General features: G+C 35.4%; 2 protein-coding genes across 2 annotated transcripts; both read right to left on the minus strand.

The window, feature by feature from the left end:
- Window positions 1-3,390: 3,390 nt before the first annotated feature.
- On the minus strand, window positions 3,391-5,356 carry LOC113508653. The gene is made up of 3 exons (XM_026891733.1): window positions 5,087-5,356; window positions 4,187-4,320; window positions 3,391-3,589 (listed from the first exon to the last, which is right to left on the minus strand). Exons 1-3 carry the CDS (start codon window positions 5,145-5,147, stop codon window positions 3,440-3,442), a joined length of 345 nt encoding a protein of 114 aa, XP_026747534.1. The 5' UTR covers window positions 5,148-5,356; the 3' UTR covers window positions 3,391-3,439.
- A 1,261-nt stretch (window positions 5,357-6,617) lies between these two features.
- Window positions 6,618-11,432, minus strand: LOC113508888 (protein starmaker-like). Its single transcript, XM_026892051.1, has 4 exons — window positions 11,234-11,432; window positions 10,105-10,291; window positions 9,403-9,530; window positions 6,618-8,800 (listed from the first exon to the last, which is right to left on the minus strand). The coding sequence occupies exons 2-4, from the start codon at window positions 10,275-10,277 to the stop codon at window positions 6,678-6,680; spliced, it is 2,424 nt and encodes an 807-aa protein (XP_026747852.1). The 5' UTR covers window positions 10,278-10,291; window positions 11,234-11,432; the 3' UTR covers window positions 6,618-6,677.
- Window positions 11,433-12,773: the final 1,341 nt, after the last annotated feature.

Raw genomic sequence — 12,773 nt, forward strand, 5'->3', positions numbered from 1 at the left:
CTTTTGAAGTCCAGACAATTTCAATGCGAAAAGAAATGCATAAACCAATGCACGGTATTTCTTTGGACTGACCTTTTGAAGAAAGTACCAGATCGATCTGAGCAACGGAAAAAAAAGGAACTCACTCAAATCGCCAGTTTAAGAAACTACAAAACAATACCTGCATACCTAAGGTTTATACTTACAATAAAATAAAATAGAAACAAAAAAGATTGAAAATTAAAAATAGGTAAGTAAATATTATATGCAAAAGCACAAATCGCCGGGCGCTGCTGCTGGAGCCGCGGAAGCCCTAAAACGGCGGAAATATAATAACCTTGTTGGTAATTATATTTTTGAGCCTTTTGGGGTCGAAACTTACGCGACATGGGGACCAGGTGCACGAGTTCTTTATAAAGAACTCGCAAAGCGTTTGGTCGACTCTACACGTGATCAGAAGGCTGGTCTATATTCTGCCCAAAGAATTAGCATTGCCATACAACGTGGCAATGCAGCCAGCCTTCTGGGCACGTTTCCCGACTTTGGCAAGGATGAGGATGTCTTTTTTGACGCTTTGTGAATAATGTATAGTTTTCTTTTATATTGATATAGTTTTAAAAATGTAAATATTAGTTTAGTTTAATTTATTGTAATAAATAGGTTGAATGTTTAGAATAAAAAAAGAAGCACAAACTATGTCAATATTTGTATAAGTGTATATGAAATTGGTCACTACGAGTAAATGTGTATTTAATGAATTGACTACCTCGTGTTTAGAAGGGTGCTCCGTGGTGGTGGTAGTCTTCTGTTCGTCCCCCCCTCCAGGGTGCCGAGTCATCTTGGCTGGTGGTTCAGGACCTCCCGGTCCCATGTTTTGAATAATAGTATGAATCATATTTCTGTGGAACAACGATATTTTTTTAACAAAAAAGGGTTGGAAAGTGCCTTCCGTGTTTCGGAAGGCACGTTAAATTGTGGGTCCCGGCTGTTTTTCCTAAATCTTTGACAGTTGTTACAAGTAGTCAGAAGCTAGAAAGTCTGACAACCAGTCTAACCAAGGGGTGTTATTGCGCTGTTGTATTTCGTATATTATGTTATGAGGAGGAATGAGAAACATGCGGCGAGGAAGGCGTTGAGCATGGATGTGGATGGATATTGGGGAAGACGACCAAGGAAACGATGGATGGATTGTGTAAAAGACGATATGGCTGCAAATAATGTTTCTTGTGAGATGTCGACTAAAAAGGTATGGAAGAAGAAGACATGTTGCGCTGACCACAAATAAAATAATTAGGATAAAAGCAACGATGATTGACAAACTCATCATATTTCAGAAAATGCTAGGATGATTATAATAAGGTATGTTAAGTCCGTCAGACAGGTTTCCAAAAAATATTGAACAAGAAACAGTGATTTAAAATCTCGTGTGACGTCACTTACCAGTACGCTGTTTACTAGCAAGTGATCAAGCCGCACTACCTAATACTTATTTTTATATCTTCCTTGCTTTTTAGTTATACAATGAAAAAGGGGAATTCATTTTTTTTTTGAAGTCCGTCTGACGATCTAAACAGATTTTTATTATTAGACTAGCTGTTGCCCGCGACTTCGTCCGCGTGGTTAGAAGATATAAGTTAGAAATTATTGAACGGAAGCCCTCGAAGATGAATAATTTTCCCTGTTTTTTTTTTTCACATTTTACATTGTATCTTAACTCCTATTAGTCGCAGCGTGATGGTATATAGCGTAAAACCTTCCTCGGTGAATGGTCTATCCAACACAAAAAGAATTATTCAATTTGAACCAGTAGTTCCTGTGATTAGCGCGTTCAAACAAACAAACTCTTCAGCTTTATATATTAGTTTAAATAGATTTAGTCAAATACTCTATTCACAAAATTTTAAGCTTTTAAACTCCTTACCCGGCAAATTCAAACCCTAGATCCCTGAAACCGTTTCTTTCTACAACAGACAGTTCATAATTAAAAGCCTTGTAATTGTCTAGTTCTTTGATAGCAGCCTTATTGACTTCTTGATCCGGCTCCGGGTCAATCGGATCCTGTGGTCCTTCGTCTTCAGAGTCGTCTTCCTGTCTTCGGTTGTTGAAACTGTGGTAATAACTGGAACAAAGTATCTTGAAAGAATTTTGGCAAAAAATTAAATCATCATCATCGGCCTAGCCTTTTCCCAACTATGTTGGGGTCGGCTGATAGCCCAACCGGTAAAATGATAAATGTAAAAAATCTAATTTTTTTTTAAATGTCAATTTTTTTGTTATTTTAGCTTTAAATTGTATTGTCATCGGGTTTGAAGCTACCCTGAAAATTCAGCCTCTAGCTTATCGGGAAGTGCCTCAAAATTGAGTTGCAAAAATCCAACCGGAACGACAAACAAACATTCAAGAAAGTGAGAGTATGAACACGTGGGGAAAACAAAAAGTTTTTTATTCTTTCTCGTCTCTTAGATCTTAAATTAGGTAGACCCTATGTAACATGGTCGTTGATTCAATTCTTGCGCAGGACAAGCATTTGTGTGATCCAAAAATGCTTGTTCTGAGGAAAACACTTCGTCTGAAGTACTCTTTTATCCCACTTTATTTAATTTGATCGGAGATCGCGGAGAATTTCACAAACATTCAAGTCACATGCAAAGGACTCCCAAACTCAGGACAAGCATTCGTGAATCACAGAAATGCTGCAAGCGAGTATAGAACAAGCGACACGTTGCGATCAATGGGTTTGGAGTGACCTCAACGAGACGGCTTTCGATGCAGCGCATAAAGGCCTTAACAAAAGAATCGATCATCCCAACACCTCTGCCTATGGTTGCACCACACCAAGTCTCCCCCCCCCCCTTTCCGCATACACCACGGGCCAGCTACCTTTAGATAGCACAGAAGATTGGCTGTTGTGGAGTTTCGTGCTCAGTTTCTTCTCTCACAGCAAAAGCACTTAGGAAGCGGTGAAGGGTGGGCGAAACTGGGTGCTGTCCAATCTAATCTGACCTTCAAAACGTGCTACTTAGTAGCTTAATTGATGAATTGATAAATCATTTATTCCCAAAAAGAAAATAAAGCCACTTGCATGAGAATACAAAATAAAATTTAGTTTAATTATCTGGGGGCACGGCTGTGCCCCCACCAAGTCGAGCAAAAAAGCGTCATGGCCGTACCATCCTTTTCTCGAAGCAATTCAGACCATTTTCGACCCCCTGTCTAATTGACCGCCATCGATAGAAAAAACCGTACAATCGTAACATCATTAGAGGTACTTAATAAGTAATATCATTAGCCAGTAGGGTAGTTTAAAACAATAAAAGTGACAAAATGGGTAACATTAAATTAAATTTAATGAAAAAATTATGAAATTTTGGATAAAACCAGTTTTCTGTTATATATTAAGACAGTAGCGATTTAAGAATGTTGAACGAGCATTAAAAAAGAATTTTAATTTTGGTCAAACTTACACACGGACGGTGGTTGGCCCGGTGGGTTCCTCGGCATTAGTCCGGGCAACCCCAACCAAGTCTGCAATTCTTTGGACCATTTTCGTGTGATAGTAGTGCAAGACCTGAAGGCTCATTTCCTCGTAATATATCATCATGTCATCCATCTAGAAAAAAACAGCAAAAACAAAGGCAAAATATAGCAAAAGGCTAAATATACACGGTGATTTTTTAGACGTCTTACAAAAGTAGCCCAGTTCATGTATCCGACATAAAATACCCCTAGGCGCGATTATTATTTTTTTATCATCAACTAAGATAATAGGTACGAATAAAAATGAAACATGATAAATCTGAAACATCCTGTTACAAATGATAAAAACGCCGCCGCCCGCGCCCCTCACCATTGTTACAAGGCTCGGACCGCGCTCGCAATAGAGCTGTGTTTCTAAAACTACGAATTGCATCATAATATTGAATAAAAATTGCATTTTAAATTTATTCAAATCTCATAAATACCTATTTTTTTATCATTAACGTATTCTAGTCATTGGATACATGAACTGGGCTGCTTTTGTAAGACGACAATCACGGTGTATAACTTCTTCAAATCCCCGTGTCACAGTGTACACAATTTAATGTGCCTTCCGAAACACGGAGGAACTCGTTATGACAAAGAAGGTCACCCTTCACCAACCGCGTCAACCTGTGATCTGTTCACTTATGTGGTCATAGCTTAGCCACGAGCTCAAACATAGACATACCTTATCAGACAATATTTTCAGATAGTCTGGAGTTCTCCTGAATCGCCTCAAAACGGATTTAAAATCTTCGCTATACAATTTCATTGCTTCATTTTCGACGTCATATTTCCGACTGTTTCCAGCAATTTCGGTGACTAGAAATTAACTTTATTATTTGATATGTAGAGCGACTGTTATCAACCGACTTTAAAAAGGTTCTCTGGGTGAATTTACCGGACCCAAAAATTGCGTGGCATCGATGAAATTGGTACTAAAAAGCATTGTTATAATGTTCTATCATTTTTTTTTAGGTAGATGAAATAAAAATCTTTTTTTTGGTTTTCCAAAAAAGAAGTTATTCTGCTAGATATTAAGCAAAACTGCATATCTGATCTTAAACTTGAGTAAACACTATTTTATCTTGTTCTCAAGTTGAAGAATAAAAAAATCCACGGAAATGAAGATTTTATTGGACCTGTTGAAATTCACCGCTCTCTATTTGTCTGTATTTAGAGTTTTTTTATTTGTAACCTCATAGCTTCGGACTGGATAAACCGATTTTGTTAATTCTTTTTTCAGAATTTGTCCAGAGTTTTTTATTTCAGATAAAAATAAGTAAGTAATTGCGGACAACATCACATACATTGTTCTGACCCCAAAGTAAGTTGCTAAAGCACTTGTGTTATGGAATGCACAACGATGGTACCACAAACACCCAGACCCGAGACAATGTAGAAATGTGAATTTTTACATTGACCCGACCGGGGATCGGGACCTCAGAGCTAGCGACACCTTGAAACCGGTGCGTACGCCACTCGACCATGGAGGTCAAGATGTTACAACAATATTATAATGAATTTATATTTAAGTAGATCTACCTGTGTTAAAATAAGGTACTTAAAAATATATGTATGTACTTACCAAAAGTAAAAAATACACATATTTTTAAAACCAAGCACCATTTTCTCATTCTATTCAGCATATTTGAAAGAAACCAATTCACCGTTACATGAAATTGGTGCAGTTATAAAATTGATTTTATATTATTTTTATTACGAGTACTAGAATAAAACATATTTTAATGGTTTACGCAATCGGCATACGTTTTTGAAATTAGATAATTTTGATGATGACATTTTCATTCAACGTCCGTCTTGTAGTTTTATGAATAACTAGCTGTTTCCCGCGACTTCGTCCGCGTGGTAGAAGATATAAGTTAGGATTTTTGAACGGAAACAGTCGATGATGAATATTTTTCCCCGTTTTTGCTACATTTTCCATTGTATCTTCGCTCCTATTAGTCGCAGCGTGATGTTATATAATATACCCTATAACCTTCCTTGATGAATTGTCTATTCAACACAAAAATATTTTTTCAATTTGAATCAGAAGTTCTTGAGATAACCGCGTTCAAACAAACAAACTCTTCAGCTTTATATATTAGTATAGATAATGAATTCATATTTTTTTATATTGTCCCGCTAAAATAAATTTATTATATTACAGTGAATGGAGCGTTATCGTGATGTCACTTATGTGTATAAATTTTACAAAATAGTTGCGTCACTAGCTCTTAGACTATTAAACAGTGTATCTTGGTCACTGTTTATTGTCCCAATAAAGGCGAAAATACCTGTCTAACATTCTCTAATTATATTTGATGCAAACTAAAAATATATTTACTTGTTGGACCACTAACGAACCAGCTTGATACAGCAAAAATGTTTACTTAACTTTTTTTGATGCCTACTTCTGGTTACCTCTGAATCACTTTATTTTTTCATCAAATATATACCCTCGCTAACTAAAATCCGTGTACCAGAACCGTGGTAGCCCTTTCGGACAATCTCGCTCTCAGCATTAACCCAAATAGGATTTAAAGCTAACTTGAAACTTTCAGCCGTCTAGCTGATCGGGAAGTGCCTCAAAATTGAGTTACAAAAATCCAACCGGAACGACACACAAACATACAATTGATTTTAAAATCTCTATTCATAGAAGCTATGATATGCCTTGACATTCCTGTTAAGGATTTGATTAGGACTACATATGTATTTAGATTATGTAAAATTATTATTAAATTATTATTGTATGCCTTTTTTTTTGTGAAATATGCTTTGTGTATGTATCAACAGTGTAAACCTCAGCAAAACTTACTTCATTGTAACGTTATTTTATTTTTTTCTTCCCTGGAGGTCAGTTTTTATAGAAAATCATTAACATTTTGCTATTAGATACTTGTTTTGCTAATTTACGCTGTTTTTGCAGACATTCATTTTAATGTAAAATGTTACTGTAATATTTTATTTTGAAAAGAGTAACTTATGGAGTGTCTTGCCGGTTCTTCTCCATGAGAATGACACTTTGGAACCGTGCAACTAGAGTCAGTAATATAACGTTTTAAAAGTGCCTGAGATACGGCCTATTTGTAATAAAAACTTTTTGATTTTGATTTTGAATCCTTCAAGAAAAAATTGTGAACTTAATTAAGGTGAACAAATGAAAAAACCCTTTATTTATCGGCGTATATTCTTTTCTTGCCAGCAAAAGGTATTGGTGTCCTACCAAACCCGCTGAAAGGGGGCACGGCATGTTGGTTATTATGCGGTCTCTCATAGCTCTCATGCCGTTTCGGTTTCTTCGGTTTGTAATATGGTTGTTCTATCTTAGGCACATAATTAGACCAATCGACGCCTTGCTTCTTTTTATTCCCTTCACTACTTCTGTTTCCGCTTTCGAAAGATTTCGCTTTATCTTTATCTTTGCCTTTATCTATATCATCGAGTCCAACTTTATCCCAATCGTTTGATTTACCGTTCTGTCTTAAATCATCTTTTTTATTCCAATCGTTGTCTTTGATTTTGTCTTTTTTCTTTTTATTCCAATCGTCGACGCCGTCTTCGTTGTTTTCTTTTCTATTCCAATCGTTATTCTTTTTATTCCAATTGTCTTCTTTGTCGTTGTCGTCCCATTTATTAGATTTTTTATTGGAATCTTTATCTTTATTGTCCCAGTCGTTATCTTTTTTCTTTCGGTCGTTGTCTTTATTGCTCCAGTTATCCCAGTCATTTTTGCGGTTTTTATCATCATCCTTTTTATCCCATTCATTATCTTTTTTATTTCCGTACTTATCTTTTTTATCCCAATCGTCTACCTTTTTATCCCAGTCATCGTCTTTCTTTTTTTTATTCCAGCTATCTTGTTTGTTATCTTTCCTGTCCCAATCGTCATTCTTTTTATCCCAATCATTATCTTTTTTATCCCAGTCATTTTTTTTATCCCAATCATTGCTTTTGTGACTTCTCTCGCTATCTTTTTTATTCCAATCATCTTTTTTGTCCCATTCGTTACTTTTGTGATTCCTATTATCTCTCTTGTCCCATTCATTACTCTTGCGTCCCCTATCGCTATCTCTTTTATCCCATTCATTACTTTTACGGCCTCTATCGTTATCTTTCTTGCCCCATTCGTTGCTTTTATGATTCCTTTCATCATTTTTCTTATCCCAATCATTATCTTTTTTATCCCAGTCATTATTCTTTTTATTCCTATTCCAATCGTCGTCTTTTTTATCCCAGTCGTTATGTTTTTTCTTTTTACTGTTTTCTTTTTGGTCCCAGTCATCGTTCTTTTTATTCCAATCGTCTTTTTTATCCCAGTCATCATCTTTCTTATCCCAATCATTGTTTTTCTTTTTTCTGTCGTTATCTTTTTGGTCCCAGTCATCGTCTTTTTTATTCCAGTCATCTTTTTTGTCCCAGTCATTCTTTTTCTTGCCTTTACCTTTTGTATCCCAGTCGTCATCCTTATTGCGATCGTAGTTTTTCTCTTTCTTTTTATTATAATCATCATCTATCTTTTTATCCCAATCAGGTCTAGTACTGTCATATTCAATGCTTTTCTTTGATTTGTGATCTTCTTTCTCGTAGCTGTTGTTTTCGTTCCAGTCTTGTTTTTTGTTTTTCCTTTTTTCTCTAGAATCCCAAGCGTTTTCCTTTGATTTGGCTTTATCTTTTCCTTTGTCCCAATCGTTTTGTTTCTTCCATCCATAGCCTTCATCTTTCCAGTCTTTGTGGCTGTTCTTTTTACCGACTTCTTTATTGTTATATTCGTCATCATCGTTCCTAGCAATCTTCTTCTCCCAATTCTGCTTTGGTGCTTTTTCTTCTGGTGCATCTTTAGTATCTTCTTTCACCCAATCCTTTTCATTGATCTTCATTTCTTCTTTTATATCATCTTCGAATTCTTTCTTCTTGTGCGCTTCATATTCCTCTTTATTCCAATTGTCTTCGGTTTTCTCTCTCATTTGCCAAGCTGATTCTTTTTTATGTGTGTTTGTGTCTGAATGTTTTGTGGTTTCGCGAGATTCTTTCGCTACAGTTTCATCTTTGACCCAAGGTGGAGTTTGAGAGGAAGTCCAATCTGGTTCGGTTTCTTTAACGAATTCTTGACTTTTGATAGCTGTTAAGAGTTCCTCGTTTTTTGTCTCTTTCTCTTCGTTGTTCTCTTCTTGGAAATTCGGTTCATCGTCGTCGGGGAAACTTGGTTGGAAAGAGACTTCGTTTGTGAAAGACTTAGCCATTGCGTCCTTGGCTGATAATTCGTCAGGGTCGGGAGTAGTTTCCATTGATTCAACTGCAAATATAAAATGTTGTTTTAAAAACTGTTTGACTAATTAAACGTCAGAATCTACTATTTTAAAATGATGGCACTAGGAAGGAAGATGTGATAAAATGAAAAATACGTATTCAATACTTTTTTAATCCTACTACTATTATAAAGGCGAAAGTTTGTAAGTATGGATGTATGGATGTTTGTTACTCTTTCACGTAAAAACTACTGAATGGATTTGAATGAAACTTTACCACAATATAGCTTATACATCAGAATAACTCATAGGCTACAATTTTTGAGGTTTCTAATGTGAATTCGTAAAAAAACACATTTTTTGCGCTTACATTGCAAACGCTGACTGAATCCTACAATTTTTGTGTTGAATAGACCATTCATCGGGGAAGGTTTACTATCACGCTGCGACTAATAGGAGCAAAATGCAATATGAAATGAAGAAAAAACAGGGGAAATTATTCAATTTCGAGGGCTTCCGTTCAAAAATTCCTAACTTATATCTTCTAACCACGCGGACGAAGTCGCGGGCAACAGCTAGTAGATTCATATGATGAGATTTAGTCAAAAATCCTATTACTGAAATCTAAAATCACTTGATGTACACTCACGGCCACTCATTTTGAAGTCTACAATATTTCTTCTGACTGTCGAAAGCTTTCTTTTCCCTCTTCTGCCGTAGAATTCGCTGGAGGAACTAGTGTCTTCTGATGAAGAACTTGAGTATCGGGGCTCGAACCTAAAACGAAAGGATTGAGCTAGTTTTGGAAAGTTTTTTTACCAGTCAATCTTGCGACATTAAAGGTTCCGGACAAATAAGACGATGATACAAAATTTGGAAAAAAAATGACAACACATTCAATTTTTTAAACTTTTTTTTAGTATTTATTGCATCAGAAATACATCATCTGTGAAATTCCATATCTAGTCATAAATTTTGTTATAGTGACAAACGGACAGATAGCGTTATTTGGCAAAAAAAAAAATTTTTTTCCTTGTTGCAGAAATAACTAAAGTGACAAAGAAGAAGTTGTGTGAGAGTGTTTGAGACAATATTGGTAGAGCTGTCGTGATCTTCATAGCCGCAACTGTTGCTAAGGTCCTAGACTACGACTAGTCATTAGCCTACCCATTGTTTTGTTTTTTTTTATTATTTAGTCACATCATTATCAACATCAATAGCCCATATTCGTCCACTGCCAGACACAGACCTCCAAAATTGCACTTTCTTTACCCCGTACATAACGGGATCCTCCCTTTTGCAAATCCGACTCTCACTTCCTAACCAGTTGTACCAGTTCTTTAAAACTTACTTCTGGGTCAGAGCCTTCTGGTATTCTTCTAGAAGCTCAGGGTTATCGATGACATGGTACCTCACGACACTCTCCAGTTTCTTCTTGTAAGCCTCTACGGGTTCATAGGTCGGTTTCAGGACATCCCACATTGACAGGAACCAGGGTTTGTCACCTTCCGTTGTAACTATCATGTCATCGTAGCTACCTGTAACAAATAGGATAGTTGGATCCTTAGATTTTGGAAAAATGTCTCCCGTTTTAGGAATTTGATACCTGTGTTATGGGGGTTTCATTATCATACGAGTCACATGCACAAGAGACCCTGACTTAGGACTAGCTTTCGTCGATCAAAACTCTTATTCTACGCAGAGATTTAACTAGTGACACGTAGATAATAGTGTTTTTGGCGTGGCCGCGTGGCGACCTCAATGGATATCCTATTGAGGTGGTGTTTCTAAAAAATATAAGATACGATTTTTCTATTATATCTCGTAAACAAAAAATTAAAGCGGTACAGTGATTTATAATCTCGTGTGACGTCACTTACCAGTGCGCTTTTTACTAGCAACTGATGTTTTTAGGCGCCACTATCAAAACATAAGTGCTTTTATTTTCCTGACTTTTTATTGACGTGACGTGATAAAATTAAAAATACGTATTCATTTTTTTTTTGGAATTTCATCTAACAGAATATACAGATATATATTATAGAGACTAACGAACAGCAATTCGATTTTATAATTATAAAAAAATAATTTATTTTCTACTTTTTAGTTCGGATTATTTATAACAGCTTGTTTTTTTATTTTATTTTAAACTATTGCACGACTCATGATGCGAAGCATCAGAGAGTGCTTTCGATCGATTTTTTTTTATATAAATTAACAAAAATTTTATATAAATCATATTTTGCAAATTAAAAAAAGGAATAATTTTATCAAATTAGTGTATTGTCATCGGTCCTCAATAAATCTACAAAGTTTGAACGAAATTTGACCGTTTATAGTGGGTCTAAATCGCGCCCAAAGAAGTCGGTTACAAACAAACATACAGGTGAAGCTAATGAAAAGCGTGTAAAAAGAGAGAGATTAGTCAAATACCTTATTCTTATACATGTTAACTACTTACCAGTTGCTGAGCTACTTACGTTTAAAAGGACCTTTTGAGTTTCCGTTTGCTGAAACTTCATTATCTTTGACTTGAACGCTGTTGACGAAGTTTATAAGCTGAACAGTTTTAGACAGCTCTCTTGGTGCAAGTATAGGTTTCGAAATAGGCGTGGTTTTTGATTGTGATAGTGATACGTGTAGTATGCATACTGAAACAAAAAAATATATATTTAAAATCAAAATTACATTGTATTTTACCATTTTTTTAAACGACTCCCGCTCTAAAGAATTTAATCCTTGTATCTTGGGTTTCACAAACATACGATTCACATGAACAATGACACCCAGTCTCAGGACAAGCATTCGGCGATCAACAAATGCTTGTCCTACGTGAGGATCGAAACCGCGCACAGTCTGTTTGGCGTGATGACCTCAAACACTCGGCTATCGGTGAAGTAATCCCTAATTTCTAGTTACTTTTAAAGTGTTACAGTCATTGGAGAAGAACCGGCATGAAACATAATTTACTTTTATAAAAATAAATCCTAGTATAATCAGAAAATTACATATTAAAACAGTTGCTGGAATCTAGAAATGCAACTATGTGCATAATAATTCAATCTTTGAAACCCTAGTTCACATAAATACTTAGACCTTTGTTTAGTCCTAGCTACCGCATTAGGTTAAGTAACCTGTAATGGTAGATTAGTGTGATAATTAAATAAATAAATAAGTAAACATTATCGCGAAAGTTTTTTGTATGGATGTTTGTTCGTCTTTCAAGCAAATCCACTGAACTGGTTTCAACGAAACATTATTAACCAGGATTAACACATAGGATACTTTTTACCTCGATTTTATGTACGTTTGGGATCATATTCACGCTAAAGTGAATAGGAGCAGAGCAGTAATGAAATATTATTAAATTATGTAACGGTTTACTCACGCGTATTTATCGGGGTAGCCAGACGAGTTCCGAGTTGGACTCGCTCGCCGCGTCTGCTCATGATTAAGGACTCCGGTTGGGTCCGAAGCTAGTCGGGCCACCCCGATAAATACGCGTGTGTAAACAGTTACATCATTTAATAATGAATCATTCTCACGACAGTTACTATCAACATATAGTAATGACATATGTTTCAAAAATGCGATGAAGCTGCATACACTTAAAAATGATTGATCCTAACTTATCTAAAATATCTTCATTAGGTACAACGCAAATTAATTCACTCTCAAAAGCTAGTAAATAATTAAATAAACGACTGATATATAATATTTCATTGGTAATCTTTATTGTTGTTTTCAATCGCGTTTCATTTTAAAACAGTTTTTTTTAAAGACACCAAGATTTTTTACCTTTTTAAGTACATAAACAATTTGAGTATATAACTTTCTTTCTACTTACCTATGTAAAATAATTTAAGAATAATCATCATGGTATTAACTATGCATTGTCTTTATACATTTTTATTCCAATTAAATTGTGTTTCTAGTTTCTTATCGTAACATTAATTGAATTAAAAGCGTAACGCAACAATTTTTATGGTTCCCTTAGATATTTGATAATGATAAAACCTT

This window comes from Trichoplusia ni, chromosome 3 (genome assembly GCF_003590095.1).
Source record: "Trichoplusia ni isolate ovarian cell line Hi5 chromosome 3, tn1, whole genome shotgun sequence".
NCBI lineage: Eukaryota > Metazoa > Arthropoda > Insecta > Lepidoptera > Noctuidae > Trichoplusia > Trichoplusia ni.

Bases quoted from the DNA above. Each gene is read 5' to 3' on its own strand.
- LOC113508653 (XM_026891733.1), bottom strand. From the start codon at position 5,147: ATGCTGAATAGAATGAGAAAATGGTGCTTGGTTTTAAAAATATGTGTA. The intron at 4,321-5,086 runs GTAAGTACATAC...GTTAATTTCTAG, and splicing joins ATGTGTATTTTTTACTTTTG to TCACCGAAATTGCTGGAAAC. The intron at 3,590-4,186 runs GTATGTCTATGT...GTTTTTTTCTAG, and splicing joins TGAAAATATTGTCTGATAAG to ATGGATGACATGATGATATA.
- LOC113508888 (XM_026892051.1), bottom strand. From the start codon at position 10,277: ATGATAGTTACAACGGAAGGTGACAAACCCTGGTTCCTGTCAATGTGG. The intron at 9,531-10,104 runs GTAAGTTTTAAA...CTTTCGTTTTAG, and splicing joins CAGAAGGCTCTGACCCAGAA to GTTCGAGCCCCGATACTCAA. The intron at 8,801-9,402 runs GTGAGTGTACAT...TTATATTTGCAG, and splicing joins AGACTTCAAAATGAGTGGCC to TTGAATCAATGGAAACTACT.